The sequence below is a fragment of the Talpa europaea genome (assembly GCF_964194135.1).
Source record: "Talpa europaea genome assembly, chromosome: 14".
Taxonomy (NCBI): domain Eukaryota; kingdom Metazoa; phylum Chordata; class Mammalia; order Eulipotyphla; family Talpidae; genus Talpa; species Talpa europaea.
This window is the reverse complement of record NC_140082.1, coordinates 76315478-76331157: the sequence shown is the minus strand read 5'-3', so window position 1 is coordinate 76331157 and position 15680 is coordinate 76315478. Positions and strand designations below refer to the sequence as shown.

Sequence of the window (15680 nt, the reverse complement as noted above, 5' to 3'; positions counted from 1 at the left end):
CAATGATGCCCTTTCATTTTGCAAATGTGCTCCTGAGAGTCGTGTAGAATGGTTCAAAATAACAGAATGGGGCAAACCTATGGAAAGAGAAACTGGGTCATTTTTTTTCGAAATCTCCATTTCAAATATAAAAGTGTCACCATTCTTTTCCTTTTTTTTTTTTTTAAGATTTACGTATTTATTTATGCAAGCACTGGGTACAGTCAGAAGCACGGGAGGTGAGAGAATTCACAAGCGCCAGAGTGGGGAGCAGAACAGGCAGAAGGACTTAAGTATACTGCTGAGGGGAGCAGCCGGCGCAGCAGGAAAGGTCTGTGCGCCATGTGGGACCCTCCCCTGGCAGCCGGGGATCGAACCGGCGCTGCAGAGGCTGCTGGCAGCTTCGCAGCCCAGCGCTCAACTGCTGCGCCACCGGGGAGGCCTCAAATATAAAGTGTCACCATTCTTGAGGACAAGATTCACACCACAGCTGCACCAGCCTTACAAGTCCGCCTTTAGCACTTACTGGAGGATGGCACGCAGATGGCCCATGCGGGGTAGCCAGGGTTCAGAGAGTACAGGAAAGAAGACCAATGTGGGTGCAAACAGACCAAGTCAAGGTAACAGGTGCCCAAAGAGCACAGAGAAGAGAGGAGTGGAGGCTCCTGCGCCAAGTCTGGGGTCTGGCGAGAGCCATGAATCACCAGTAAGTGGAGAGAAAATGTATGAAAACTGACTCTGGGAAGGTACAATTAGAAGAACTGTAAATGGTTCTGGCTCCAAGGGTAGAATGCAAGAAGCAGAGATCAAGGGCAAAATAAGGACAAGAGAAAATAAGGAAGGGGAGTGTGGACAGTGCAGGAGACTGAAGTGCCAGGGTGTTAGGGCAAGAGTGTGCAACACTGATCCACCAAGTTTCAAAAGGAAAGTGCCTTCTGTGCCTCAGGTAACTCTGAGGCCAGTGTGACGGCAGATTAAAGGGCAGAGGGAACACCAGATGAAACCCCACCACCCAGGGACAGTCCAGCCCCTGGTGATGAAAGCTGGATCCCTGTCAGTGAAAACAGAAGGAAATGGTCAGTGGAGGGAGGAGAAGAGTCAAAACAGAGTCTGGTTTCAGGGTTGCTGTTCAAGCAGCTCTGTCACACCAGCCCTGCCCCAGAGAGAGGGCGAGGGCTGGCTGGCTCCTGGCACTGGCACACAGCGGTCGAGTCTGGCATCTCTGCACAAAACCAGGCCACAGGCAGGGGCTCAGTAACACTTCCTTGAGTCCTAATGTGACAGCAGGCATGTGGAAAGCCTTTACCAGTGGCAACTTCCCCATGATTCATTCCAGGAACTAATAGCGTAAGTGATGACAGGAGCAGGAGACATGACACTAGGTGCCCCAACACACCTTTCAACTCACATTCAGGAAGCTAAGGAACAGCAGCAGGAGCACTTGGCTGATGCATGGCACCACCCACCCACCCACGGGCCACACAAAACCGAGGGGGTGCTCACTGGGCCTTTAGTTGACCTTCCTTTTCTACTGGGAGGAAACAAGTATAAAATCTGAATGGATGCTTCGCATGAAGGAATGAACAGTAATAAAATACAACAAAGGTTTAACTTACTTCCTTAACATAAAATTCAGAATCATAATCGAAATGGGTAATCCTAACAGAGTTCATTCACTAATCACAAAAATTTCCTAGCTCTGTATTTTCAAATATCAATGGTTTTCTGTAGCTCCTTGCCAGCATAAAACTAATGATTTACCCCCAAATCTGTTTTCATTGCTTATTTTATGGCAAGCTGTAATTTTCTCAACCTGTTTACCAAGGAATAAAGCACATGAAATGTCTCCAAAATGTCTCTACACTATTTTCAACAACTGCATCAGCTTAGTAAACACACTGAGTCTCCTTCAGTTGCAAAATCTTAAGGTAAAAAAAGCTAAAGTGAAGTTCATCCCTGCGAGGGGAGGGCACAATGTCTTAGCGTATGAAAAGAACTTGGATTTAGGACATCCTGCCAGTGAGAGAACTGCTAATGCACTGCTCTTTTTCTATTTTCCAAAAAATGTTTAAGGTGCTGTTCACCTCAGACCTCAATTTTTCTTTAATGTTTTTAAAACAATGCATCTTTGTTACAAAACCTTCTGTGTAAGCAACTCCTCCTGGAGGGCCAGAGACCAAAAACTATACTCAGTAAAGATGAAGATTCAGAAGAGGACCTGCTGTGAGGAGGGTCCAGAGAGCACACTGCCCACAGAAACACTATGCCAGGAGCCACAGGAGTAATGGTAAATGTTCTACCAGTCACGTTCATAAAAGGATACACGTAAAAAAATCAGTAAAGAAAATGCATTTGCCTCAATATATTGACAACATTATCACTTCAAAATGAAACCAGTAAGTAGGAAAAGCTGCCCTGAAAATACCACAAACAGGTATTGAATTTGGGCTTATGCTATGCAGATATATCTGAATATGAAGCTATTTCAAATGTTTCATCACTTTATTCCACATTAAGTCTTCAAAAGCCATGGTGTATTTTACACATACAACATATCTCAATGTAAATAACTAAATTTTCATTGAAAATTCTTATCTGTGGGCCTCCCCAGTGGTGCAAAGGTTGAGCGCTGGGTTGCGAGGCTGCCTGCAGCCTCTGCAGCACCGGTTCGATCGCCGGCCGCCGGGCAAGGGTCCCACATGGAGCGCAGACCTCTCCTGCCACCCACTTCTCCCCTCAGCAGTGTACTTCATCGGTCTGCCTGTTCTGCTCCCTGCTCTGGCTCTGGTGAATTCTCTCACCCTCCCGCGCTTCTGACCGTACCCAGTGCTTGTATAAATAAATAAATAAGTCTTTAAAAAAAAAAAATTATTATCTGCACTGAGCCTCATAAAACACAGTAGAAAAACCAAGTTGATAGGGCCAAGTTATTCCAAACATATTTCAAAGTTTTCTAATAGCTAAAACTAATAGCTAAGTTTTTCTATATAGATATTAATTAACAAAAAATATCCAGACAAAAAAATGAGTGACAACTACACTGGCCAGATTTCTACTGCTCACCAACAAACGTGGCGAGTTACTAAGGAGGAGGCAGTACAGGCCCAGTCCATTAAAACACACAGGACTCCCCACACCAAAAGAGCAGTTTAAGCAAACAGGGGAGCGAGAGCACTGCCCCCCACGAGCACAGGAGCCAACACAGCCAAGGTCAGGGAATTCTGCACCCACTCTCAGCCAGAGACACCCAGGGTTCCCACACAACATCCTCAGTCAAGGAGAAACATTCAAGAACTCGGAAAAGCACTTCCCAAGACACTGGACACTGTAAAACACTGCACTTTTAATGACAAAGCTCTCAGCATCCCTTTTTTCAATCTGATTTTAGTTAACTCTGCAACATGAACACTGTTCTTTTTCTTGCTTCAGTTACCAAGCAGAGCAAAGTTTTACCTTTCAACCTGTATACAGCTGTCACAACTGAAATTTTCTAGAAAGAAATCCCAAGTACTTTCTACCAATGGCAACTACACTGAACTAATTCCCTTCATTTCAATTTGTTAAATAGAAGATCAAAACGTGTGAAATATTGACCAAAAGGAATAATCATTATCAGCATTGGGGAAAAAAAAAAAAAAAACAGGAAAAGAGTTTTTAATTAATATTTCTTAAAACTCATGTAAGGGTGCTCGCTTCGGCAGCACATATACTAAAATTGGGACGATACAGAGAATATTAGCATGGCCCCTGCGCAAGGATGACACGAAAATTCGTGAAGCGTTCCATATTTTTTATTTTTTTTAAAACATTTTTTTATAGAGGCATGTTTTTTTTTTAATTTATTTATTTATTTGTTTGTTTGTTTTGTTTGTTTTTGTTTATACATGCACTGGGTACAGTCAGAAGCGCGGGAGGGTGAGAGAATTCACCAGAGCCAGAGCGGGGAGCAGAGCAGGCAGAAGGACCAAAGTACACTGCTGAGGGGATGAGGGGAACAGCGGGCGGCAGGAGAGGTCTGCGCGCCATGTGGAACCCTCCTCCGGTGGCCGGGAGCAGCCGGGGATCGAACCGGCGCCTCAGAGGCCGCGGGCAGCTTCGCAACCCAGCGCTCAACTGCTGCGCCACCGGGGAGGCCCTCCATATTTTTTAAACACATGCAATTTGCAGCAACATGGATGGAGCTGGAAGGGATCATGCTCAGCGAAACAAGCCAGAAAGAAAAAGAAAAATACCGGATGGTCTCACTCATAACAGGAATCTAGAAAACTTAAATAAGGGACCAGGAAAATGAATAACTATAAGAAAGTGAAAATCAAAATCAATAAAAAACTATGAACCAGAGACACTTTTTGGGGGGGGGGGGGCGGGAGGGGAGGGATTGGGGTCAGAATGGGGGGGGGTTGCAATTGTATGGGGAATATAAAAATAAAATTTATTATTTAAAAAAAAAAAAAAGCCATGTAAGGAACTAGCTCTAAAACTTCCTCTTTTAAAAGTTCCCACTATGGGCCTCCACAGTGGCGCAGGGGTTGAGCACTGGGTTGCGAAGCTGTCCGCAGCCTCAGCAGCGCTGGTTAGATCCCCGGCTGCTCCCCGGCCACCGGAGGAGAGTCCCGCATGGCGCGCAGACCTCTCCTGCCGCCCGCTGCTCCCCTCAGCAGTGTACTTCGGTCCTTCTGCCTGCTCTGCTCCCCGCTCTGGCTCTGGTGAATTCTCTCACCCTCCCGCGCTTCTGATTGTACCCAGTGTTGTATAAATAAATAAATAAATAAATCTTTTTAAAAAAAAAAGTTCCCACTAAATTCTGGGATTTGCAGCCTGAAACACCACAGAGCCTTCTACGCTCTGGGCTCAACTACCTAAGCCAAGCTACCAGATCTCTGTTTTCTCTAAGCGTAGAAAAACCAGGAGCCAAGTTTACATAGAGCAGAGTTTTGTTAAAAAGTGGGTAAGAGTTTGCTGTTTTCTAAGAAATGCCTTTCAGAAATCATCTTGGTTATGCCACTCTTTTTGACTGGCACTCACACACCAGCAGCATCTGCCCACTTCAGCCCTGGTCAAGGTTAGCCTGCTTATATTCTGAGCCTTTTTCTTTAATCTTTTTTTTATTCTTTGTTTAATTTTTAAATTAAAATTGGTCATACAAATTAATATATATAAGTCTAATATACAGAATGACACAATGAAACAACTGATTTAAAAAACTAACCTTAGCACGATGATTTTTATTTACATCTACCTGCCTACTAATAAGGATATTTTCCTATGTTTACCTCACATACCAATTTCTCTTGTGTGAAAACCTTTAGAATCTCTAGCTCTACCAGACACACCCAACTTCTCTCATCTATAATTAAGAGTCTGTTCTTTACCTAGAACCTATCTGAAGTACTTTTCAGCCAAACACATTTTTGAGAAACTAAATGCTAGATCTCACTATCTTAATACAAAAACCAATGATGTTCCTGTTAAAATATAATATTGCTAACACTATTTACCTAAGAAGCTGCTGTATAAGCTGAACCAGAGGCAAACACTGTTTTCCAGAAGATTCATAGATCCCTGTATTAATAAGGTCTTTATCCAATGGAGTCCTACTTCTATGAAATGTGGAGGCATTCGCTTCCTGTTCATCAATTTCTTTTTCCTTCTGTGCTTCTTTTTTCGCTTCAATATCCTGTAATTCATAAAACAGAGACTGGTTACCAGTTATCTTAGCAGTAGGTGTGAAGGCTCCCTGGGCTAAGCCCTGATCCTTGCTGGTCTGATGTGTGTCACACATCTGGTGACAATGGCTCAGACCCACTTGTCAGAAATCCCATCACTTATATTAATCAGTTTCTAAACTCAATCATCCTACAGTCCAATGTCCAGGCTGATAATCTCCATGAAGTACTAAAAATCTTCCTGGCTCATACAAAAAGCCAATGTGATCTGCCCCATCCACATAGAAGCTATCTGCTTTGTAAACATGAAGCTACAACTCATAGAACAAGGTATTTTCCCAAATCATGTACCTGATAAGAGACATCTGTCCAGAATATGAAATAATTCTTCTAGTTCAACAATGAAAAGATAATCAATCTAAACACTGGCAAAGGATTTGAATGGTCATACAAATGGTCAATAAACACATAAAAAAGATGCTAGACATCATTAGTCACGAGGGGAATTCACACCAGGATGGCTATGATCAAAATGGTATATGGCAGTAATAAGGATGTGGAAAAAAGGGAACAATTGTACTTTGCTACTGGGAATGAAAAACAGTGTATCAACTTAAGAAAAGAATCTGTCTATTCCTCAAAACATTCAACATAGAGTTACCATAAACCTCAACAACTTCATTCCAAAAAGATAAACATATTCATACAAAACCCTTAGGAGATACTCAGAGCAGTATTATTCACAATAAAATAACAATGGAAACAGCCCAAATGTCCATCAGCTGATGAATGACAGACAATATGTGCCACATCTGCACAAGGAAATGTTGATTAGCCATTGAAAAAAAAAAGGTCAACATGGATGTCACAACATAGATCAACTTATTAAACACCATGCAATTAAAGAAAACCAGACTCAGTCACTCACTCTATGACCCCATCTATATGAAATGCTTAGAATAGAGAACTCTTCAGAGATGAAGAGTTAACAACTGGGGGGAGTGGGAATCAAGGAGTGACTGTGAGCGGCACAGGATTTCCTTTTGAAATGATGAACATTAGATTGTGGTATGATGGTTACACAACTATGTGAACATACAAAAAACACTGAACTATAAAGTTTTAAAGAGGAAGTTTATAGCATATAAATTATATTGCCATAAAGCTATTATTTTGGAAAACAAAAATCAAATACAATCAATATTCTAGAAGACCAACCACGAAACAAGCATTGTTCTAATAACCAAATTTATTGAGAAAAAGCAGACTTTGTTCCTCTGGACCTAATTTTTTAAAGACAAAAATGCAGTCTAACCACAGTCTTCCTCCATCCTGACAAGTAGGTATAGAGAGGAAGGTCCCAACTCAGTGGTAGCAGTGGAATTCCTCTATCCTCTCACAGGGACAAGAAAGCAACGGGGATCAGAAAACTAAAAAATCTCCACGCTTTTGACACAGCAATTTCGTTTCTAGAATGTTTTTCCTAATAATCAGTTTTACAGTCAATGACATAGTACTACAAGACTGTAATTTAAAATTATAGTAAGAATATCTGAAGCCTAATGGCAAAAAACAGTAGGTTGTCTTAAAAAAAAAAAAAAAGAAGCGATTTTCTTTCCATCTGACACTTTCCCCAAGCAACAGAAAAAATGGAAACAACAGCAGAATATTCAACACAGAACACATGGTAGCCTGATGAGTGAAGATGCAAATCAACATTATCACTGAGACCAGCCCTGGCGCCATAATCAATATCATTAGCAACATTTGTATTCCTAAATGTCTGGAAAACTATACACAAAAAATATTATTCTAAAAGATGGTTATTCTAAAAGGTGATTATTTTTGTTTGTGACTTTCTTTAGCTTCAAAAACATTTTTGTTTTCAAATAAAACAGGCTTTTGGCTATTTTTTTAGGCAGCTTTTATTATGAGATCATAATCCATATGTCTCTCTACCCTCCCCCACTCAACAACCAGGCTCTCTACAGCAGGAAGCACAGATTTTGTCAATTAATGGGTTCTAAAAATACTGCTTGGGCCATGTCAACATGTCTGTGTGGCCCACTGTCAATGGAGGGAGCTATGACATGGAGCCCTATGGGGCCTGGAAGAGAAGGAAGGTCTTGGAGTCAGCAAATGTATTGGTCATAACAGCTTAGCAAATATCTAAATTCCTGTGGTACTTATGTCATATCTATAAAATAGAATTTTAAGACAACTTCCCACTCGAGATGGTTGACCAGATTAAAAGAGAAAAATATGTAGCACAGCACCTGGGCAATAACAGGTACACAGCAGTGGCAGCTGCTAACATTATTATATGTTAATTTTTTCCTAATGTTCCTGATTTAACCAGGGTATTTAAGAATGCTTTCAAAGACATATTTTTAATTAATTCATTTATTTTTAACTGAGAAAATCTCAGGGTACCCCATCAGGTAGTACCATCACAGGGCACCCACCACCAACTCACCCACATTCTACCACCACAGACCTTTGTGCTTCCTTCTCTCTCTGTTCTTTGCCCTGCCCACTCAAAGACATTTGTTACTGTACTTACTTCATCTAATTTTATCAGTATGCACTTTAAAAACAACTATCACAACAATGAAAGCAAGAAAAGATGTTATGGAAGGACAACAAGCAAGTACAAATGAAAATTGAAACCAATGAGATAGCATTGCACCTAGAATACCTCAAGATAAAAAGTTTCTGACCTCTGAAAGCAAAGGTGAGGTCATGGAAATAATTATCATATGACTGGAGAATGTGTCAAATTCATTGAACTAGAGTGGGTTCATTCTGTCATACTAATTACATCAAGATTTTCTTAAAACTAATAAAAGAATGTATATTACAGATAATACTTGAATGCTACCAAGTTTTAGTTTTTCAGTCATGTTGGTGATAGGTATTTCCTCACATACGTGCACATGGCGTTTCGCTCCAGCAAACGGCCAGCTCAGATCAGATCACCTCCATCAGTTCACATGCACACTCCTGGGCCATACCTGGATTTCTGCAGTAATGGCTGCATTTAAGGCTGACTCTAGGCCTCCATCAGCCATTAGGCTGCCCACCAGAAGATCAATCATGAACCGACGACCTGGACTTATGTTAACTTCATTGCCTGAAACTGGAAAAAGGAAAGAATTTTTGCCAAATGAAGGTAAGCACCACGCCCTTCCAGCACACTCCTGCACCCACTCCTCACCCCACCCCTAGCCCAAGCTCACCTGCACAGGGCAGGAGAGCAGAGAGTGCCCGAGCCCGCTCCTCTGCAGTGGGCAGCAGCACGGACCACCCGCTCTGCAGCACCGCCTGGGCAGCCACCTGCACGGTGCCCAGCACACCCGCACTGCTGGCCAAGGCCACCACCGTCTGCTTCAGGCTGTTGAGGAGGACGCTGCCCAGACCTAAACCAAGGAATTCTGGGTCAACCTGGTGACTAATGGCAGCATGCAACTGAAAGGAGAAAAACAATTTTCACTTAGAAGCCCTAAAAATGAGTGGATTTTTAAATCTTATTAAAGACTGAGTGAAATACAATTTGAGGTATTATTTAAATAAGAAAAGAAAACCTTCCAGTATATGTACTTTTTCACACTGAACTAAAAAAAACTTGAGCAATAGCAGTTGAGAATCCATATTAATGGATTTTACAAGAGGAATTTTTTTAACCCAATTATAAATAAGTATATAGAAAAGCTGAACAAAAAGCTCAACAAAAGTTAAAAAATGTGGAAACAGCAACCTCCACCCCTGCCCCAATCATCTGCACCAAACACAGAAACAGTAGATGAGGTATAACCAGAGGCGTCAGAAGAGCACACATCCAAGCAAGGAGCACACAAGGCAACTCCTCAAAGGCCAACACGGAGCTCACACAGATACACGTGGCAGGAGCCATGCAGTTCTGAGCTCAGACAGAGTCTCAGGACTTGAGACCCACAATGCCCACCCTGCAGAGCCGGGAGCTACTCAGTCATCTGCCCGGGATGGACGGTGACCCATTGCCCACTCAGGCTTTGGGAAGAGACACCCCACAGAGACCCAGCCTACCCGAGAAGCAGATGTGAAATCAAATATACACCACCATCTCACAGGTCAAGAAAGGGAAGCCAAAGCCCATCTACAGCTTAAGAATTCGACAGCCCCCAGTGACAGCCCCCAGATATCCCATTCAGGGATACTGCCACAAAGAAATGCCCTGGCAAACATTACCCTGATGGTGGCTTGGCAGTCAGACAGCACAAGCCACACTAGGCAACCACAAGGAAGAGTCACAAACAGAGTAAAAGCAAAATATGCCCCGAGATGGCAGTAACCAAAAAATGCAATAAATCCATAAAGTAATTGTTCTAAAAGAACAAGGAACAGAATGCAGAAGTGAGAATGAGCGAAAATGAAAGACCTCAAAAAGATCCATATATATAAATTCTAAAAATGAGAAAAATAATTACAGGAATAAAACCTCAAAAAGCAGTGTGAAAACCCAGGACCCCTAGTTCCCGGAATTTCTCTGTGCGCTGCACCTGTGGGTCCCACCTCACAGAGGGCTGCCACAGGAGTTTAGTGAATTATTATGTCTAAAGCAGTGTTCATATAAGTGTCTATTAAAAATACGGCCAGGAGCCTCCCTGGTGGCGCAGGCGGTTGAGCGCCGCACTGTGAGTCTGTCTGCAGCCTTTGTAGAGAGTTTGATCCTGGCCGGCGGGCAAGAATTCCACATGGCGAAGCAGACCTCTCCTGTCTCGCCCTCTGCTCCCCTCAGCAGTGTATTTCTTCAGTCTGCCTGTTCTTCTCCTCACTCTGTCTCCAGTGGATCCCCTCACCCTCCCCGTGCATCTGGCCTGTACCCTGGTTCTTATATAAAAATAAATAAATCTTTAAAAATAAATAAAATAGTGCCTCCCCAGTGGCACAGCAGTTGAGCCTCTGCAGCACCGGTTCGATCCCCGGCTGCCGGGCAAGGGTCCCACATGGTGCACAGACCTCTCCTGCCACCCACTGCTTCCCTCAGAAGTGTACTTCGTCAGTCTGCCTGTTCTGCTCTCCGCTCTGGCTCTGGTGAATTCTCTCACCCTCCCCTGCTTCTGACTGTACCCAGTGCTTGTATAAATAAATAAATCTTTAAAAAAATAATAAATTAAATAAAAATAAAAATATGGCCAATTCAACAATAAAGTATATCCAGCTAAGGGAGAATTTGTGAACTGAAAGATAGTACTGAGTAGATCACCCAGAAGGCTGAAGAGAAAGCTAAAGAAAAGAGCATTAAAAAAATACATATTTTAAAATATCAAAAAAGTTATGCTTCTTGGAAGATAAAATGAAAGAGTTCAGCATACCTACAGTAGGAACCTCAGAGAAATGTCCAAGATGGGGGGGAAGGGAGCAGTTTAAAAAGGAGGTAAACTGAAGATTTTTTAAAACTTAACAAAGGTAGGGCCTCCCCGGTGGCGCAGCGGTTGAGCGCTGGGCAGCGCCGGTTCATTTCCCGGCTGCTCCCCGGCCACCGGAGGAGGGTCCCACATGGCGCGCAGACCTCTCCTGCCGCCCGCTGCTCCCCTCAGCAGTGTACTTCGGTCCTTCTGCCTGCTCTGCTCCCTGCTCTGGCTCTGGTGAATTCTCTCACCCTCCCGCGCTTCTGACTGTGCCCAGTGCATGTATAAACAAAACAAACGAACAAATAAATAAATAAATAAATAAATAAATAAATAAAACATGCCTCTATAAAAAAAATAACATTTAAAAAAAAAACTTAACAAAGGTAATCTCACATCAAATGAGAATTATAACCTCAGGTTATACATATTAAAATAAATTTTCACACAGACATAATGTCTTAAAATTACAAAATGAAGGCAGAAAAATATGAACGGTTACCAAAGAAAAAGACAAATTAGATACAAACAAACAACAATTGCATTAAAGCAAGACCTCACACCAGCAACAAAAAGGCCAGGAGATAACAAGATAATCAAAGAGCTGATGAAGAGTTTTCAGTCTTTATAACTCAAGACACTGACCAAGAAAACCCAGTGAAGGAGGAACACAGGAGGTAGGGGATATAAGCTATAATGACAAAACGAATTGGTTTAAAAAAAGACTACAGAACCAAGGAAGTAGAGCCTCTTAAAAATGATTATGATAATGATAATATGTATAGGAGGTAAGTGAAAAAATAGTAAGACAAGAAATGTTTTTGTCCCATTTCTATGTTGACTGGGGAGGCAGGGAACCCAGCTTACTGAGTCAAGTTCTCAAAGTCCAGGCAAAAGACAGGCTAGCACAGCCAGCCGGTCTCTCATCTCTCTGTCTCCTAATTGCCTTTTATCTTGCCCACTGGTTTCTCCGTGTACAACAGTAAATTCAATATATATAAATATGTAAACATTATATTCCAATATGTGTAAATATTATTACTTAAACTTAAGACACTTATAAAAGGAGGGGGAGGAAGGGAAATCATCAATACCTGAAGTCGCAGAAGATTCAGTGTCGCCACGGCCATGCACTCTTTCTCTTGGGGTGGGGGCCAGTCAGCAGTGCCATCCATCCCTTCGCTCACTTGTCGCAATAGGAGGTCCAGTTGCTCAAAAGTCATTGAACAGATGTCTACCACAAAAGGGACCCGGAGGCCGATGGACCACTCAGAACAAGATGACCAAGCAAAGCTCTATGGAAGAAACACACGAAAATGAATCTACGACATCAGCTGTTGAACTAAATGTTCCACAGGTGGAGTTCACTATTACGAATGGCAAAAAAACACTTAAATTATTATTCATTCATTTAACTGTACCAAATACCTACCTATTTCTTAATATAAATAACCAGAAATGAATAACAGAAAGCGAGCAGAACAAATTCCAAACACTTAAAAAATAAAATTAAAGGACACATTTACTAATCCATTATTCAAAAGAAATTAGAAATTCTCAAGAGAAATAAGAAAATATTTTGAACAAAACAAAAGTGAAAATATATCAAAATTTGTATGTGCAGTTAAAGTTACTGCTTAGAGAAAAATTTATAGCATCAAGTAGCTTTTACACCAAAAAAAGAAGTCTCACGTCAATAATATAAGCTTCTCGGACCTCTCCTGTCTCGCCTGCTGCTCCCTTCAGCAGAGCATTTCAGTCGGTCTGCCTGTTCTGTTCCCCACTCTGTCTCTGGTGAATCCTCTCACCTACCCCTCATACCCCCACATCTCTGGCCTATACTGCAGCTTTTGTATGCATAAATAAATAAATCTTTAAAAAATAATAATACAAGCTTCTCCCTAAAGAAACTCAAAATATGGGCCTCCCCTGGTGGCTCAGTGGTTGAGCACTGGGCTGCAAAGCTGCCCTCAGCCTCAGCAGCAGTGCCGTTTCGATCCCCAGTTGCCAGCGAGGGTCCTACATGGCGTGCAGACCTCTCCTGCCGCGCCCGCTGCTCCCCTCAGCAGTATACTTTGTCAGTCTGCCTGTTCTGTTCCCTGCTCTGGCTCTGGTGAATTCTCTCACCCTCCCATGCTTCTGACTGTACCCAGTGCTTGTATAAATAAATAAATAAATCTAAAAAAAAAAAAAAAAACCTCAAAATAAAAAACAGTAAGGTGAAATCAAATGCAAGCTTGGAGGGAAGGAGTATAAAACACAAGAAGATACCAATTAAATTAAAAGCAAAAAATAAGGGCAAAATTAATAAAATTAAAGCTGTCTTCTTAAAAAAGATTAACAAAATGGATAAGCCTCTACTATAACAGACACAAATTACTAATATCAATTATGGTAGAGACGATATCACTGCAAACATTTCAAAAGACTCGTAAGAAAATACTAAAAAAAAATGAAGGAAAACTTCATATACAAAAACTGGAAAACTCAGATGTAATAGAAGAATACCTAGTGCTACTATCCAGAAACAAATACTCTGACTGGTTCCATAGCTATTAAAGAACTTGATTTTGTATTTAAAAAACCTTTTGACAAGGCAATGTCCAGGTTCAGGTGAATTCACATAAAAATATTTAATAAAGAAATAACACTAGGGACTCTCCGGTGGCGCAGCGGTTAAGCGCTGGGTTGCGAGGCTGCCCGCAGCCTCTGCAGCACCGGTTCCTTCCCCGGCTGCTCCCCGGCCACCGGAGGAGGGTCCCACATGCTGCGCAGACCTCTCCTGCCCCCGCTACTCCCCTCAGCAGTGTACTTCGGTCCTTCTGCCTGCTCTGCTCCCCGCTCTGGCTCTGGTGAATTCTCTCACCCTCCCGCGCTTCTGACTGTACCCAGTGCTTGTATAAATAAACAAATAAATAAATAAATAAATAAATCTTTCAAAAAAAAAAAAAAGGAAAGAACACTAGCTCTATGCGGTGCCTTCTAGAAAACAAGAGGGAGGAACTCATGCCAATACTTTCTATGTGTTCAGTTTCATTCTGATTTTAAAAAATCAAACAAAATCGTATAAGAACATCAAAAACAGCATCTCTGATAAGCATCAACAGAAAATTCCTCAACACTGTATTACCAAATCCAGCAATGTATACAAAAATAATACACCATGACCAAATCAGGTTTTCCCTAGTAAAGGTAAAGATTTGGTGACTATTTGAAAGCTAATCTTTGTTTTCCACCATTGAAAAGGACTAAAAGAAGGCAAACTATCTGATCATCTCAATTGAGGAGAACAACAACAACTGAAAAAGTTGATCATTTATTCAAAATAATAAAAATTTCAAAAGCAGGAATTAAAGGCAACTCCTTAATCTGTGAATAAGGCACCTGCAAAGAAAAAAACAAAAAAAAAAAAACCTTCAACTAACATCATACTTAATGGTGAAAGACTGAATGCTTCCCCCTATAATGAGGAACAATGCAAGGATGTCCACTCTCACCACCCTTATTCAACATCATATTGGATGTTCTGGTTCATGCAGTAAGGCCAGGGAAAGAAATAAAAGGCACTCATATTAGAAAGGAAGAAATGAAACTGTTGCTACATATAGACAATGTAATTGTTTTTGAAGAAAAGCCCAAGGAAGCTCCTAGAAGTAGTAAGTATAGACATCTGCAAGATACAGGGTCAGCACACAGAAATCAATGCTATTTCTATATACTAACAAAGAATAATGAGAAACCAAAAATCTACAACATACCAAATCAAGCTATATACACAGTACCTGGGCAGGTCCACAGGCGATTCCAACTATGTGTTTGGTATCCAGTCCTGGCAGCGCAGCAGGTTCTGGCTTGGTCACACGCAAGGTGTCAAAGTGTTGGCACTGATCATTGCTGCCCCAGCTGTGAACCTCACTGTCCTCAGTTAGAGCCAGGCAGTGTGTGGAGCCCGCAGCCACATCAATCACCTTCTTCCCTAGGAGGAAAGAGTGGTGCAGACAGTTTCACACCTCTAGTCTGTGGCAATGAAAATATTTACAATAGACCACTCAGGTTAGAAAGCACTTAACATTCTTAAAGAGCAATGCGTTCCTTGACTATCATGTACAATTCATCTGTTTCAGGTAAGCTATTACAAGCCCTGTTATGTTTTACCAACTACAATTTTGAAGATCTACAACCTGCATTATTTATGCTAGGGTATTCCAAAAGAGTTAATTTTGCCTCTTCCTTATTCAGATTTCCATTCAAAAAAAAAAAGCAAGTGTAATTTTAATTAACTATTAGATCAAATTCTCCTGTTCCAAAGGCATACATTTCTTTTAATTAAGACTATGGTTTTAGAGAAGTTTTATGTTCATAGAAAACTAAAGAGAAGGCACAGAGATCGCCATATACCTTTCACCCGAACACATGGATAGCCTCCCCATTATCAGTTGTTGAGGGTTCAACACTACTTGTTGAAAAGACACTGTATAGCCTTTGTTTCTTTCTAAAATCTCGTTTGACTATACAGGAGTCTATTTCTGGATTCTCTGTTCTATTTCATTGATCTATTTCTATTCTTTTCCCTTTATCACACAGTCTTGATTACTGTAGCTTTAGTAAGTCATACAGTTGAACAGAATGGGTCCTTCAACTTATT

The 15680-nt window shown here is 41.5% G+C and overlaps 1 protein-coding gene across 1 annotated transcript in view; it reads right to left on the bottom strand.

Annotated features, from left to right (window-relative positions):
- The window catches only part of HERC2 (HECT and RLD domain containing E3 ubiquitin protein ligase 2), a gene marked incomplete at both ends in the record, with an annotated part of 160691 nt that overhangs the window by 93667 nt on the left and 51344 nt on the right, over positions 1–15680 (bottom strand). Inside the window, 5 exons of the mRNA XM_084253432.1 lie at positions 5478–5656; positions 8660–8784; positions 8885–9113; positions 12130–12330; positions 14818–15011. Coding sequence (XP_084109558.1) covers positions 5478–5656; positions 8660–8784; positions 8885–9113; positions 12130–12330; positions 14818–15011 — 928 coding nt within the window. The remainder of the gene's footprint in view (positions 1–5477; positions 5657–8659; positions 8785–8884; positions 9114–12129; positions 12331–14817; positions 15012–15680) is intronic.